Source organism: Dothidotthia symphoricarpi (assembly GCF_010015815.1).
Source record: "Dothidotthia symphoricarpi CBS 119687 unplaced genomic scaffold P153scaffold_9, whole genome shotgun sequence".
Classification (NCBI taxonomy): Eukaryota; Fungi; Ascomycota; class Dothideomycetes; order Pleosporales; family Dothidotthiaceae; genus Dothidotthia; species Dothidotthia symphoricarpi.
This window is the reverse complement of record NW_022985016.1, coordinates 329,978-343,264: the sequence shown is the minus strand read 5'-3', so window position 1 is coordinate 343,264 and position 13,287 is coordinate 329,978. Positions and strand designations below refer to the sequence as shown.

Below are 13,287 nucleotides of genomic sequence, written 5' to 3'. Positions count from 1 at the left end.
AAAAACCAAAAAAAAACGCCATCTCATATCATCCCCCCAACCCGATATTTCGGCTCAGGCAACGGATCCGAAATCTTATAATTGCCATAAAAATCCACATTACTCTTCCTCCGGCCCAGCATCGCATCCTCCAGATTCCGACTGACGAAGATCTCCATCCCGCCGCTCTGCTCCGCGCCCTGGATTTCGCTCGACAGTTTGTACCCCACAGCGGGGGCCATCTCCGTCCCCGCTGTCTTATTAGCTGTGGTGCGCAGACAAGCAAGCCACCGCTGCTCAGCATGCTGTTTCAGCACGTCCTCGAGATCGAACAAGTCGAGCATAGACAGACTATACAGTTTCCCCGAGCGGTACTTCCAGAAGAACAGCACGGAGAGCTCGATAGTTTGCACGGCGCGCAGGGGCCCGAGGATGTCGTCCATGGAGCGCAGCAGGGCGTGCGTCATGTGTGCTTGGTCTGCTAGACGGGCGGGTTTGGCGTCCTTTTTCACGGCCGTGTAGTTCCACTCTACGTACAACCGGACGTGCGATATATGCGCCAGCATAGGCAGTTTTAGGATGTGCGGCGTGTAGTCAAAGGACGTGGGTGTTCTGCGCGTGTTGCGCAGCTCGGCGTGGAGGGTCAGCTTGCTGCGGCGGAAGTATATCTGCAGCACTTCGTCGCGGATTTGTCTGTTGATGAGGAGGAGGTTGGGGGGCAGGCGGGCGGGTTTGGGGACGGAGGGACTGTAGCCGAAGACGTCGTGGCGCCAGGGGTCTTGCGGGCTCATGTCTGCGCCCCAGAGGCAGGTGAGTAGTTCGGGGCGGTTGGGTGTGGGTGGGGGGAGGGCGTGGTGGAATATCTGGTCCCGGAGTTCTCGGGGGAGGGCGAGTAGATTCGAACTCAGTGTGCTGGGGGTGAGGTCTAGTAGGACCTCGAGCTCGCGAAAGAGTTGGCTTTGTCGGCGTTTGTAGCGGTCGTCCAGGGCGTTGTTGGTCAGACTTGAGACCTTGGTCTTTCTGTCAGCCATGTGAGTGACGAGGAAGTATGGTCAAGCAATGAAAGTCAGTATTTCTCGCACTCGATTAAAAATTAAAAACTACAACCCGTAGTGCAAGATGTAACGCAGCGTTAAGACCACGAAGAAATCCCCCTCCTCAAAAGAAGAGCAAAACCCTCATTCCACCCCCAACTCTGAAACTATTTATAACCGCCCCCCATCCTGCGGTGACAGGAGTAAGTAACATGCCTCGTGCTCCAGCGTGAGACATAGCGAGTCAGACCCAGTGATTCGAAGTCGAAGTTCGAAGTCCGAAGCCGGTTGTGAGGTTGAACCTCGGGAAGGAGGTTGTGGGGAAAAGAGTGTCATGTCAGACGGCGTCGGGGCCCCTGTGGCTCTTGCACCGCGGTTTCAGACTAAGACTGGAACGCCTTCGTGTTCGGCTTGATGCATTGGCGTTTCTGAAGGCTTCGGTTTTCCTTCTGGAATGGAGTTCGGTGGCGCTTTTAATGTTGGTAGTACCCTGTTGTTTGGGTTCGCTGCGGATATGCGCATACATGCTTGTCCTGGTGTTGGTGACGGTTTGACATGTTGATGACAAGCGTCGGAAAAGTTTACATCTATGCATCGCTTGGGAAGGTGATATGGTATTTTGTGAAGTTCAACTCTAAGATTTAACTAGTATAGAAATATGTTAAATAAAAGGACATCTCTCCCACACCCCGTTGTAAGTAGTTTGTATAGCAGCCATCAAGAGAGTTTGCTTACACAGTGTTGTGTGTCACGAGTTCCAGAACTTCATGTTTACAAAGGGAGAGTTTAGTTGTGGAAAGGGAAAAGATTATGGAATATCAGGAGTATATCGAGTGAATTGCTACGCTATGCACTCTCTCCCTACTAAAGACCCACCCAGTGCCATCGACTTGGCCAGTTTAAGAAGCAGCATACCCCGTCCTCTATACCCGCAGTTCAACGCCAAGAATGCAGCGCACACTATTTATTAATCTCCGTCAACATACCGACAATCGGCAGATGTTCAGCAGAACCGTCGCCCTGAGAGAAAAAGAAGATACATGAAATGGAATACAAGTAACAGAAAAGGGGAAAAGGCATACTCATACTTCGAGGCTGCTGATCATGTAGAACAAAAGGTATGCTTCCGCAGCAAGAACCTCCGCCTCACCAACCAGCACCACTTTACTGTCATCAAACAGAAACCAGTCACCGCCTTCGCGCGAGTAACTGACGTAGTGTCCAGAGTCCATCTTGCCCTTGTGTACGATTACAGTAGAGAGTTCGTAAATGAGGCCGTTGTGGTTCAGACCGGGTGCATCGGAACCTTTCGTGGCTTTGGCTTGTTCTTTGTATTGAGTGGTGTATGGGTAGATGTCCAGTTTCATAGGAAAGACGACTTTCGTCTCGATTTTGGAGGATTGAGCCTTTGTGTGCTCGAAGCGCTGGGAGGTGTCAGAGAACAATGGCTAGTGTGGGCTGGGTTAGGAGTTGTTCGTACCTTTAGATGGACTGATAGCACTGGCGGTAGTCGATGAATACTGAGTTGCTTTGCTGCGTTCTGCGGGCTGTCGCAATTCCGACATGTGTATTCAGCTGACCCTAATTTCTCTTTGGCTGTGAATCTCTCGAGGCAGTCTCGAATGTTCAGCGGCGTTTCGTCCGCGTTGCCAGCATTCAGCTTCCGTTTCTTGGATTGGTTCTTCACGTCGAGACTGAGGTCCATGTACAGATCTTGTGCAGTTGTGACGTTACGGCAGTTGTCGCATGTCACGGTGCTTGAGAGCTGCCCACAAAAGGTCTGGTGGACTATACAAGTGCAGTCTTCCGAATCAGAAGAACCCCCATTCGCCAAATGCAGCGCATTGAGTATGAACTGCATGTACTCATGAGCGTCTTGTTGGTTGTATCCCGCAAGGGCCTGCAATTTGAGTTAGTATGAGGCCATCTCACCCTCCGCCATCCCGCAGTACTCACCTCTCCTGCCAGCCAGCTCCCCATAAGCATGCTGACTGCTCCGAAGCCCTCCGTCTTCTCAGCTGAGTGAAACTCAACGAACATCTCGTCCAACGCGCAGCTCACACATGCTTCTCTTTCGCAGTCGGCCGTTTTGTGTCCTTCGGAGAGGTAGAAGTTTCGTATGAATGGGTTGTGTACTAGTGTCTGTAGTATAACGCTCATGAAGCACGTTTGCCCCATGTTGTAGAGCCCGCGCAGGCCAATCGCTCGACAGGGGAGGAAGGTGGAGTTGTTCACTACCAGTTTGTGATCGTCGGCCGTGGTCGTGTCTTCGTGCTTTCGCTTCTTGCCTGCAGTTCCTCGGTCAGCTCTCCCTCCACGGAATGATGCGAGGGTCGGCACTAACCCTTTTGTAGCCTTATAACCTCAAGTGCTGGATCGTATATGAAGTCCTGGCAATTTCCACAGTAGATGTAGGCTTCTCTCGACTCGACCGCTACACGCGCATTAGCCTCTGGCCTTGGCATGTGTATCCTGCTGCAACTCACAGAAGCAGTGCGATTTTGTCTCAAAATGCTGATCTCGGTCGGTCTCGGTCATGATGCTGGGACATTGAAGGCAGAGGTATAGCGGGAGGAGCGAGACGACGGGTTGGCCATCGATCGGGGACATGTATGTTTGCGATATTATGCGAGGCTTCTCGTGTATCGTGTGAAGAATAAGTCGGTAGTGCTGGAGGGTCTGCTTGCGCGCATTCTCCATCATCTCGCCCATGTGCTCTGCGCCTCACCGTTAGCGAAGCATCTCCCGGATCTTCCACACACTCACCACAGCCATACGCGATGTGCGCCATCTGACTACTCGGTACGATATTGCCCTTAGCATTCTTGATTATCTTGGGCGACGCCGCCTTGGGGGCGCCGGCTGTGTCCATGGCGTCTTGCGGAGCTGGACTGAAGGGGCGGCAGGATGTTGAGTAGGCCAAAGACCTGATGTTGCAGTCGCTGCTCCAACCTACATGACGCAGAAAGCGCAAACAACCACGTAACTCTCGTGAGTGAGATTAACCTTCAAGGCGCGCTGAGGCTGGATGGTGTAATGGTTATGCTCTCGGACCTGCATGAAGCTTAAACGATCAAGTTAGCGCAGGCGGTCCGCCCCACACGTCCCGACTGTACGAAAAGATGACCAGGGACTCGTCCGGCCTGCTCGATATGGAAAGAGCTGGATATTTGTGAAACTCTGTGGAGTAAAGTGCTGACATGATTTTCAGCATATCAAGCAGTACATGACGGTCAACCGACGACATGGGAATTGGGGTTTCTCAACGAATGTAGATGCAATCTCAGCCCTGGACTACCCCACATCAGCCAGATCCTTTCTAACACCATGTAACAAGCTGGGAACAGGGTATGGGAATGGTGGTAACGAGTCTCGCTCAATGTTTTGAAGCAATATATATCGACTAATTTCAAAATTGTTTTATGGACGTCTGAGACAACGTGCCAGAGTGGTTAATGGGTATGACTCGAACGAGCTCATCTACTAGATATCATATGGCTTCGGCCGCGCAGGTTCGAATCCTGCCGTTGTCGCGTTCTTTTTTGCATCCGTGAGCCTCTCTCGGATCAAGCAAGTGACCAGGGGTGGATACATTTTTGCTTCAATGTACTATATATACTATACCAGGACAGTCTATCAACTTTTTGGTAAGCCTAGTTGTGTGAATCTGTGTGAGATACAGCGAGAAATAGATCAGTAGTCTCATAAATTTCACATGTACTGGTTCAATATAAAACATAAAGACAGTTCATCGTAACGTAATACATGGATATCTCAGCTCCACCTTCACCAAGCTTTGTCATCTCTTTCTACTAATATACTCCCAGGATACAACCCCATCAACGAAACACCATCTAACACTTGAACACAGTAGGTCCAGGAATCTTGTATGGCTGTCCGTTTCCAACCGGCTGACCTTGGTTATTGTAGATGCTAACCAAGATACCCGGATCAGTCGCCAAGTACGCACCAGGAAAGCTAACAGTCGGAGTCCCCGTCGTCGTGCCCGAGCCCGAGACCTTGATTTGCGCACAGCCCTGGACGTCATATTAGCACTGCGCCTTTCTTACAGGTACACTGTCTTGAAACAGCAGGGAGACTCACCATGTAGAACTGCGCCGCACCCACGCTACTCGCAGAATGCAGCGCGATGATCTCCGCGCGAAGCAGGTACTGGCCTGGGGCTAGGCAGGTAGGCAGTGTCATGTCCTGCCAGCCGCTTGCTGCGATCATCCTGTCTACGCCCCATTTCCCGGCACTGTCGAGTCCGTCTTCAGCGACTTTGAACCATTTGAGGCCGGTTGGTGAGGCGGTTGTTGCATTGTCTACTTTGGCCCTGGAAGCTGGTTAATACGGACAGACGGAGGAAGGTGTGGGAACAAACATGTAGAAGATGGTAGGTCCCTTGTGGCTACTAGCGATGGGATGGTCGAGATCATTCGGGTACTGTGCACCGCCGATGACATGGCCCCATTGCACGCCGACCTTGTCGCCGGCTTTGACGTCGATGACTTTGGTGGAGACGGGCTGCGAGTAGCCCGAGTTGCAGGCGATGTTCTGGTCGGTCACGCTTAGGATTGGGTTGTTGCTTGTGGGGACTCGGATGCCGACTAGTTCGCCGTTGTCCAGGCCGTTGACTCTAACGCGTTGGGCGATGGAGTGAGCCGAGGAGAGAGCGGGCAGGACGGCGATGAGTGTTGTTAGGAGCTTCATTTTGGACGAGTTTGTAGAGCTCCGAAGATACAACGGTGTAATGTGATGTGTAGGCTGAAAGATTATCCCAGTCTGTGTCACGACTGTCTTTATAGATGCTTCTCCCACTCCAGTAACCATCCCAATCCAACGACCTAGACATACTACAATGGCGAATCATGGCTGTTTCCTAGGCCTAGCGTCCGGGTGCAATATCTCTTCTTCATATATCACTGCCACATCAAATATCGACGTGAACCTACCTGCTCTCCAGCATATTAGAGCACCTTCCGGATTTTCTCGATACCAAATAGGGTCCAGCTCTTTGCAGAATCCACCATTGGGAAGGAACTTGGTTAAACTCGATTGGCAGCGGGACAGGATAAATGGCATCAGTCATGGGATATTCTTGAAACATCATAGTCCAAACCAAACCAATCTTTGGTGTTGTACATATCAGGCGCTTGGCAGTTATTTAAGCAATCTGGAGCCGTACCGAAGTTCCGCGATTTTGTGTCGAAGGCTGTTAATTACGATCTGCCTGGGAAGTATGGGTCTACCCCGGTTAATGTCCACATGTGTATAAACCTACATGTATTCCAGATGCCTTGAATTCTAGGTGGTACATGAATTGTTTTTTGTAACATGTTGATAACGTTCACGTGAATGTCGAATGGCATGGTTGGCAGACTAGCGCTGAACTTCTCTGGATCCTGGGACGCCCGGCTGATCATCTCCCCACATTGCTGAACCCACGTGTTCTGCGAGAAGATGCCTTGGCGAAGTGCACTCGGAAGGCCGCCCGGAAGCTTCACTTGGACCCCTCTTCGTGGCGATCTGTCAATGGTGATGGAGAGCGAGCAAGCGCGTTCTGCAGTGCTACAAGGTCGCATGTGATGGGTGCTTGGTAAGTGATGAGTGATGGGAGAAAGGGAGAAGTGACACAAAACGGTACAAGCGGCACCATCCGATCCGTGAGCCGAGTGTGAATTGTGCAAGATGACGACGGCTTGGGTTAGCGCCTAGGACATGACTTTTTGGGGGAGGCATGACATCACCCTACATTGAGACCCTTTTTGAAGCCGCAGAGGCCGGCGAGGCGCTGCGACTTGAATTTCACGTTTCAGTAGGACGCGCTTATACAGAGCCCAAGCAACAAATTGGGAGCTACAAGCACTGATCTACAGCACAGAAAGCACGTCTCTTCGGGCGCCTCTACCTTAGTGCGATCCACCACGTCAGGTTTGGTGCAGCGGGGCTCTCTCCATCTTTTGTACATGTACATATATATATTCCTCAGCCACTTCTTCTGACTGCCAAAACTCGTCAGTAACGGGCGAATCGCACATCTGTCATGGTGACGCAGCAATCAGCAACGCCCTCGGCGTCTTACAAGCCAGTCCCCAGCATAGACAACCCCGCGCATCTGAGCAGAGGCTATGGCAACGATTCCTCCCACTTGGACGTTGGGGTGAACGACTTTGCAAGCCCGGGCGCTGCATATGGACAGCACGAACGCCTGGGAAGGTTCGAGGAGGATTTTGATGCGCGCACACGAGGCCCCTCTATCCTCGACGGTGAGACGCCGAGGCGGTCCACTTCCAGGGCTTCCCGGGCCTCGACGCTCCACCAGCCGGCGCATAGCCAGACCACGGCGCCAATGCGCAGCGGCACGCTCAAGAAGAAATCATCGGTCAAGAGGAGCGGGAGCCTGAAGCGCAGCAGTAGCAGAAAGAGCCTGCGCGCCGGCAGCATTCATGGGGCTGCCTTTGACGGCCAAGAACATGGCCATCATAAGGAGGACAGCGTCTTCTACACGCCAGTGCCGACCAAGGGCACTCCCACTGAGATGCTTGCCGAGCGCTTCCAGAGTACGTCGGCCCGTTGCTTGTTGTCCTGCATAGACTGACATTTGACAGCGTGGCGCAAGTTCCTCAAGGACCTCATTGCCTACTTCCGCGAGGTCTCGTCTTCGTACGAGCACCGCGCCAAATCGCTGCTCAAGGTGTCCAACGTGGTCAACAACACCAACATGCCTTCTGCCTTTGCGACCGAGGGAGGCCTCAACGACGCCAATCGCATCCTCCGCGACTTCCACAAGCAGGCAATCCTCGAGGCCAACAAGGCTAGGGATATCGAGACAGATGTCATCAACCAACTCAATGGCCTCCGAGCAGACCTTGCGCAAAAGATCAAGGAAATCAAGGCCCTTTCTGGCGACTTCAAGAACAATGTCGAGAAGGAGAAGGATACGACAAGGAAGTATGTGGCAGCCCTCGAGGAAGCATTGGCTGTCGCCGATACGGATCCCTCCGCCATCGCAGGCAAGGGTGATCCTTATGTGGTACGCCTGGGAGTTGAGCGCCAGGTCGAGCGGCAGATCGACGAAGAGAACTATCTCCACAGGGTAAGTTATGAAACTGACCATAACAAACCAACAACTAACACTTTCAGGCCTACATTAATCTGGAGAACTCAGGGCGAGAATTGGAGTCCATTGTTGTCGGTGAGGTCCAAAAGGCGTACAACGCTCTTGCAAGCATCATGAAGCGTGACGCGGACGAGATGTACTCAACCATCGAAAAGCTGCGTACTGGCCCAATTGCAATGCCAAGGGATCATGAATGGAACCGTTTCGTGCGAAGCGATTCTCACTTCGTCAATCCCGACATACCCCTGCGCAGACTTGAAGATATTGAGTATCCTGGCAAGCATCATCCAGCCACTACCGAGGTTCGGGCTGGTATGTTAGAGAGGAAGAGCAAGTACCTTAAGAGCTACACACCTGGCTGGTGAGTTATAACAAACCCAGTCACATTGTCTATCTAACGCATTGCAGGTATGTCTTGTCGCCGACTCACATCCACGAGTTCAAGTCGGCCGATCGCATATATACGCAACCTCCTGTCATGTCTCTGTATCTCCCAGACCAGAAGCTTGGCTCGCGTTCCCAACCTGGAAGCTCGTCTCACAAGTTCGTCATCAAAGGCCGCCAAGCTGGATCGATGCACCGTGGCCACACTTGGGTATTCCGGGCCGAGACCTTTGAGACCATGTCAGCCTGGTATGATGACATCAAATTCCTGACAGAGAAGAGCGGCGAAGAACGTAACGCTTTTGTGCGCCGGCATGCTAGTGTTAGGAGCGCCAGTGTTGGCAGCGCTCGCTCCGCAAGCTCTGATGGAGGCCTAGAGGAAGATGAGGCAGACGCCGTGCCATATTCTGCCAATCAATCCATGGTGAGCGAAGCCGTGAAAGAGCAACCAGCCCAGCGACCAAGTCCAGGTGGGAGATTTCCAAGCGATCTGAACGTCAATCGTAACTTACAAGGGCTTCGTTCGCATTCTAGTGCCAGCTCCGAGGTCGGTCAGGATTTAACGACCACATCTGGAGGTGCGCGGGGCGTGCACCCCACGTATCTTGACGATACTACGTCTTACCAAGCTGACGAAACCGTTCATCCCGCCTTTCGTGCCCAACAGTCGCAGGACTACAATCCGTCGTCGTCGTACGCAGACCCGCACCCACATACACAACAGTCCTACGACAACCAGGCTTCCTATGCCGACCCATACGCATCCGCTCCACCAACCTATGAGAACCAGCCTTCTTACACCGGACGGTCTCCTATAGAACGGCAAAACACCGACTACAGTAAATGGATGGGACCAGCCGCCGGTGGAGCGGCAGCAGGGGCGTTGGCTTCCGAAGCCTATCGTAGAAAGCAACAGAACCAGGAACGTGAAGCTCGGCAACAAGAAGAACTGGACCAAGAGCAGTTCCTTGATTCACAACAACAACAGTACCCTACTGGACAAGGCCCAGCAATCGATTACAGAAACAGTGTTGTTCCAAATCAGGAGAGGGTTCCAGAGCAAAACGTCCAGATACCATACGTACATCCAGCAACCATTATCGCTGCTAGCGGGCCGCTCCATCAATCTCAACCCCACGACAACTATGATCTCGCGACACCTTCAACGACCAACACTTCTTTTTTAGGCGGAAGTGACTTTGCTTCTGGAGGCTTTTCTGGAAACACAATCAACGGAGGACCGGTTCCCGTAGAACTGGTCAATGCTTCTGAGCCGTTTCCAGGCATGCGGAGACAAGGTACAGATTTTAGCGTTTCCGATCTGCATGTTCCAGGAGAGTTCCCAAGAATCCCAGGAACGAAGTTGCCAGTGCCTTAGGAGTCGGTATCTGTGTTTTGATGGATGAATGGGCTGTGAACGGTCTTCAACAATGCGACACGATTCGATATGACCGAGGGACTTAACGCGATCTGATATAGTTGGGAGTGTGACGTCTTGTCGCTTTACTTTGGAGCACGATACGTCTGAGTCGTTTATCTGCACCTCCGCGCTGCGCGTTTAGTCACTGTCTCCGTTCACTTTACCTTTCTTTCCTCTCGTTCGAAGCGAACATGGGCCCGCTCCGCTCTTTCTTATCCCCTTTGATACCCGCACCTCCACCAAGATTCGTCTGTATGTAGTGTCTCCTTCCAATTTGAGTTCTAACGTGCCCGACACTTCTCCGTATATGACTACAATGTTGTACGTTAAGCTTATCGGCTGCCGCCGAGGTCCGCCCGTGACTGATACCCCATCTTTGCTCGACGTTACATATCAGACATGCAAGTAGCAATCAACGTTTAGAAATAAATCACCTCTGAAACTATCACCATGGACGACAAAGTCAAATATCTGCTCTCCCTCGGCGCTATCCGCGACCGTGCTAAGATCGTGGGCGAGGCGGCGCGTGCGGGGAAACTGAGCAACTTCGACGTTCATGAAGACCGCATGAACGATGTCGCTGACTTTGTCACTCGCATCATTAAGGTGAGTTGCAGCTGTGTTATCCGTGGAAACTCACATACCGTTCAAATTCTTTGCAACCTGGCCTCAAAATGGTGCTTGAAGCTTACTATCACCACCCAAGCGTGACTACGGCCCGGACAAGTACCACACTATCCCCACCCACGGTCGGTGGCAGCACTTCGACGTCGGCGGCATCCCGCGCGTTGCTGGACTCCTCTCTGAATGGAAAGCCGAGGGCGTCGATGATGTGGAAACCACGCGTCGGCTGATTGATCTGTTCTTTGTGTCTGTGCTGCTCGATGCTGGGGCGGGGGACCACTGGCAGTACCAAGAGCCGAAGTCGGATTTTAAGTATGAGCGTAGTGAGGGGATTGCAGTGGCGAGTTTGTGGATGTTCAAGGCGGGCGCGTTTCAGAAGGGGACGGGTGGAGTGAGGGTTGATGGTGAGTTTGTTGTTTTGTTTCTTGAAGAGATGAATAGAGTGCTGTGCTAATGATCGGGATTTAGGCAAGGGACTTGAAGGGTTAAGTACAGCTGCTTTGGCAGAGGGTCTCCAGGTCGACGAGGGGAACCCCATGGCGGGATTCGAAACACGTGCGGATTTGCTGAGGAAGTTGGGGTCCTCATTCCTCGCAATGTCAGATGTGTTTGGCGAGGACGGCCGGCCAGGGAATCTCGTCGGTACGTTCCCCCCCCCCTCCTCTATATTTACCATCCCGCTCACAAAACTACAGACCACCTAACAGCCTCGTCCCCCTCGTCCCTCGACGTCCTCCCCCTCTGGGACATCCTACAAACCCTGCTAATCCCCATCTGGCCGCAAGACCGCACAAAAGTAAACGGCCACTCCATCGGCGACGCCTGGCCCCTCAGCACGCTCAAATACGGCTCCACCACCACTACAGACACCGCAACAGACGAGTCCACCACCATCCAGCCTTTCCACAAACTCACCCAATGGCTCACATATTCCCTCATGGTCCCCTTCACCCGCATCCTCTCCCTCCCCTGGACAAACACCACCGCCTTGACCGCCCTCCCCGAGTACCGCAACGGCGGCCTGTTCGTCGACCTCGGCGCACTGACCCTGAGGCCACAGGCGCTGGAGCGCGGACTTGCGGGCGCGGGGTCCAAGGACGGGCTTCCCATTTTCCACCCCGGAGACGATGTGATTGTCGAGTGGCGCGCCATGACGCTGGTGTTGATCGAGAGGCTGCATAGTATGGTGCTGGAGAGGCTGGATGGCGTTGAGTTGAGTCTTGCGCAGGTTATTGAGGCTGGGACGTGGATTTCTGGGCGCGAGGTCGCTAAGAGGGAGAGGCCGGCTACGAAGAGTAGTCCGATTTTGATTCAGAGTGATGGGACTGTGTTTTGAGGCGGGGTTGCTGGGGAGGACATAGAGGACATGTACATGACGAGATATGAGATAGGAATGTGAAATGTGATAGCAGCTCTACTTGCACAAGCTGGTGGGGCTGTTGTATTCAAGTGACGGCTGCGTTGCTCGTAGCCTGCCACGTTAAAGCCGATGTATGTCACAATAGAAACAAATATCACAAACATTTGTCATCTGGATTGTCAACAGTTGGTGTAGTTTTTGGAAATAGATTGAGATTCATAAACTGGAGTAGCCATGGTGCGAGGATGATGCATTAATCCATCCACCATGCTGAAGGTATCATGACGCTTCGTTTCAATCGACTATGCATCCGAGCCAAGCTCCTCAGGCCATGTCAATATGTTTTTTTCCATTCCTCTGTCTCTTTCAGCACGTGTCTACAACTGCGTCTTGGTCTTGTTGTTGAGCTCTTCTGCCTTGCCCTCGGCCTGGTTTGCCTTTGCGTTGGCCTCGCCCTTCAGTTCTTGTGCCTTGCCCTTGGCCTCACCAGACAACTCAGATGCCTTGCCTTTGGCTGCGCCGGCCAACTCGTTTGCCTTGCCCTTTGCCTCGCCCTTTGTTTCTGGCATGGCCTCCTTGACGGCATCGACGGCATCCTCTGTTTATCGAATCAGTACCAGCCAAACTCGGATATATAAGCAGCAACAAGATATGACAAGCAAAGTCAAAGTTGCACTCCGATAGTAATAGCTTTGCAGAGTGAGAAACAAGAATGGTGTTACATACCGCTCTTCTCAATGCCCTTCACAGCAGCATTCGAGATTGTTCGGTCAACAGCCTTTGCGGCATCCTTAATGGTCTCGACGGGGCTCTTTCGTACGACGGGGGAGGTGCTGAACAGGCGGACCTGGCGGGCGAGCTGTGATCGGAACATGACGACGGTTTGTGAGTGAGAAAGTTGCGGTTGGGGAGATTAAAGACGTTGTTCGTGGAAAATGGCAATTGTGTTTTGAGTGGAGGAGTTCGGTCAAAGTGCAAGAGCTTTAAACGAAGCGGGTGTTGCTCCGGTTGTTTCCACTCTGACGTCACCGTCCGTCATCGTACAGCTCCCGTCTTAAGTTAGAGCGCATCCAAGCTCCTGTGCAAACCTTCTCGCCAATCCGACTTTGCATCTCGATCTCTGCAGCTCGAACGTCCACACTGCTTCAGGGAGTGCTACATAAGCGAAGATTATCTCTACTGTATTTGGTTGAAGTGCAAGGATGAAGAGCGTAAGAAGTCGACAACCTGTTGGCCGTTGGAAAGCTAGACTTTTTATTTTTGATGTCAACCTCGAAGTCTTCACAAACGCTACTCCTGCATAAGCTGGTGCTCTTACGCGGAGCTTTATACTCGCCAAAATTGGCCAATAACTAGATGCGAG

The 13,287-nt window shown here is 52.4% G+C and overlaps 6 protein-coding genes and 1 non-coding gene across 7 annotated transcripts; 3 read left to right on the top strand and 4 right to left on the bottom strand.

The window, feature by feature from the left end:
- Nucleotides 1-23: 23 nt before the first annotated feature.
- P153DRAFT_356480 (uncharacterized protein) lies at nucleotides 24-1,010 on the bottom strand (the record flags this gene model as incomplete). Its single annotated transcript, XM_033666653.1, has 1 exon — nucleotides 24-1,010. The coding sequence occupies one exon, from the start codon at nucleotides 1,008-1,010 to the stop codon at nucleotides 24-26; it is 987 nt and encodes a 328-aa protein (XP_033524183.1).
- An 847-nt stretch (nucleotides 1,011-1,857) lies between these two features.
- Nucleotides 1,858-4,043, bottom strand: P153DRAFT_366307 (ubiquitin carboxyl-terminal hydrolase-like protein 22). Its single transcript, XM_033668024.1, has 6 exons — nucleotides 3,780-4,043; nucleotides 3,500-3,730; nucleotides 3,358-3,447; nucleotides 2,970-3,301; nucleotides 2,494-2,913; nucleotides 1,858-2,437 (listed from the first exon to the last, which is right to left on the bottom strand). The coding sequence occupies exons 1-6, from the start codon at nucleotides 3,883-3,885 to the stop codon at nucleotides 2,096-2,098; spliced, it is 1,521 nt and encodes a 506-aa protein (XP_033524182.1). The 5' UTR covers nucleotides 3,886-4,043; the 3' UTR covers nucleotides 1,858-2,095.
- Nucleotides 4,044-4,447: 404 nt separating this feature from the next.
- On the top strand, nucleotides 4,448-4,546 carry P153DRAFT_t61. Its single transcript has one exon. It is a non-coding gene; the product is annotated as a tRNA-Ser (tRNA).
- Nucleotides 4,547-4,867: 321 nt separating this feature from the next.
- Nucleotides 4,868-5,726, bottom strand: P153DRAFT_385025 (lytic polysaccharide monooxygenase; the record flags this gene model as incomplete). The annotated part of the gene is made up of 3 exons (XM_033670389.1): nucleotides 4,868-5,050; nucleotides 5,118-5,349; nucleotides 5,398-5,726. The coding sequence occupies 3 exons, from the start codon at nucleotides 5,724-5,726 to the stop codon at nucleotides 4,868-4,870; spliced, it is 744 nt and encodes a 247-aa protein (XP_033524181.1).
- Nucleotides 5,727-7,059: 1,333 nt separating this feature from the next.
- Nucleotides 7,060-9,898, top strand: P153DRAFT_375435 (uncharacterized protein; the record flags this gene model as incomplete). The annotated part of the gene is made up of 4 exons (XM_033669588.1): nucleotides 7,060-7,576; nucleotides 7,625-8,112; nucleotides 8,160-8,497; nucleotides 8,545-9,898. The coding sequence occupies 4 exons, from the start codon at nucleotides 7,060-7,062 to the stop codon at nucleotides 9,896-9,898; spliced, it is 2,697 nt and encodes an 898-aa protein (XP_033524180.1).
- A 492-nt stretch (nucleotides 9,899-10,390) lies between these two features.
- Nucleotides 10,391-11,900, top strand: P153DRAFT_290010 (DUF1688-domain-containing protein; the record flags this gene model as incomplete). The annotated part of the gene is made up of 4 exons (XM_033663689.1): nucleotides 10,391-10,546; nucleotides 10,647-10,968; nucleotides 11,033-11,206; nucleotides 11,260-11,900. The coding sequence occupies 4 exons, from the start codon at nucleotides 10,391-10,393 to the stop codon at nucleotides 11,898-11,900; spliced, it is 1,293 nt and encodes a 430-aa protein (XP_033524179.1).
- A 309-nt stretch (nucleotides 11,901-12,209) lies between these two features.
- P153DRAFT_366303 (uncharacterized protein) lies at nucleotides 12,210-12,851 on the bottom strand. Its single transcript, XM_033668023.1, has 2 exons — nucleotides 12,651-12,851; nucleotides 12,210-12,522 (listed from the first exon to the last, which is right to left on the bottom strand). Exons 1-2 carry the CDS (start codon nucleotides 12,796-12,798, stop codon nucleotides 12,302-12,304), a joined length of 369 nt encoding a protein of 122 aa, XP_033524178.1. The 5' UTR covers nucleotides 12,799-12,851; the 3' UTR covers nucleotides 12,210-12,301.
- Nucleotides 12,852-13,287: the final 436 nt, after the last annotated feature.

Bases quoted from the DNA above. Each gene is read 5' to 3' on its own strand.
- P153DRAFT_366307 (XM_033668024.1), bottom strand. From the start codon at position 3,885: ATGGACACAGCCGGCGCCCCCAAGGCGGCGTCGCCCAAGATAATCAAG. The intron at 3,448-3,499 runs GTGAGTTGCAGC...ATGCGCGTGTAG, and splicing joins GACAAAATCGCACTGCTTCT to CGGTCGAGTCGAGAGAAGCC. The intron at 2,914-2,969 runs GTGAGTACTGCG...CTCAAATTGCAG, and splicing joins GGAGCTGGCTGGCAGGAGAG to GCCCTTGCGGGATACAACCA.
- P153DRAFT_366303 (XM_033668023.1), bottom strand. From the start codon at position 12,798: ATGTTCCGATCACAGCTCGCCCGCCAGGTCCGCCTGTTCAGCACCTCC. The intron at 12,523-12,650 runs GTATGTAACACC...TTCGATAAACAG, and splicing joins GAAGGGCATTGAGAAGAGCG to AGGATGCCGTCGATGCCGTC.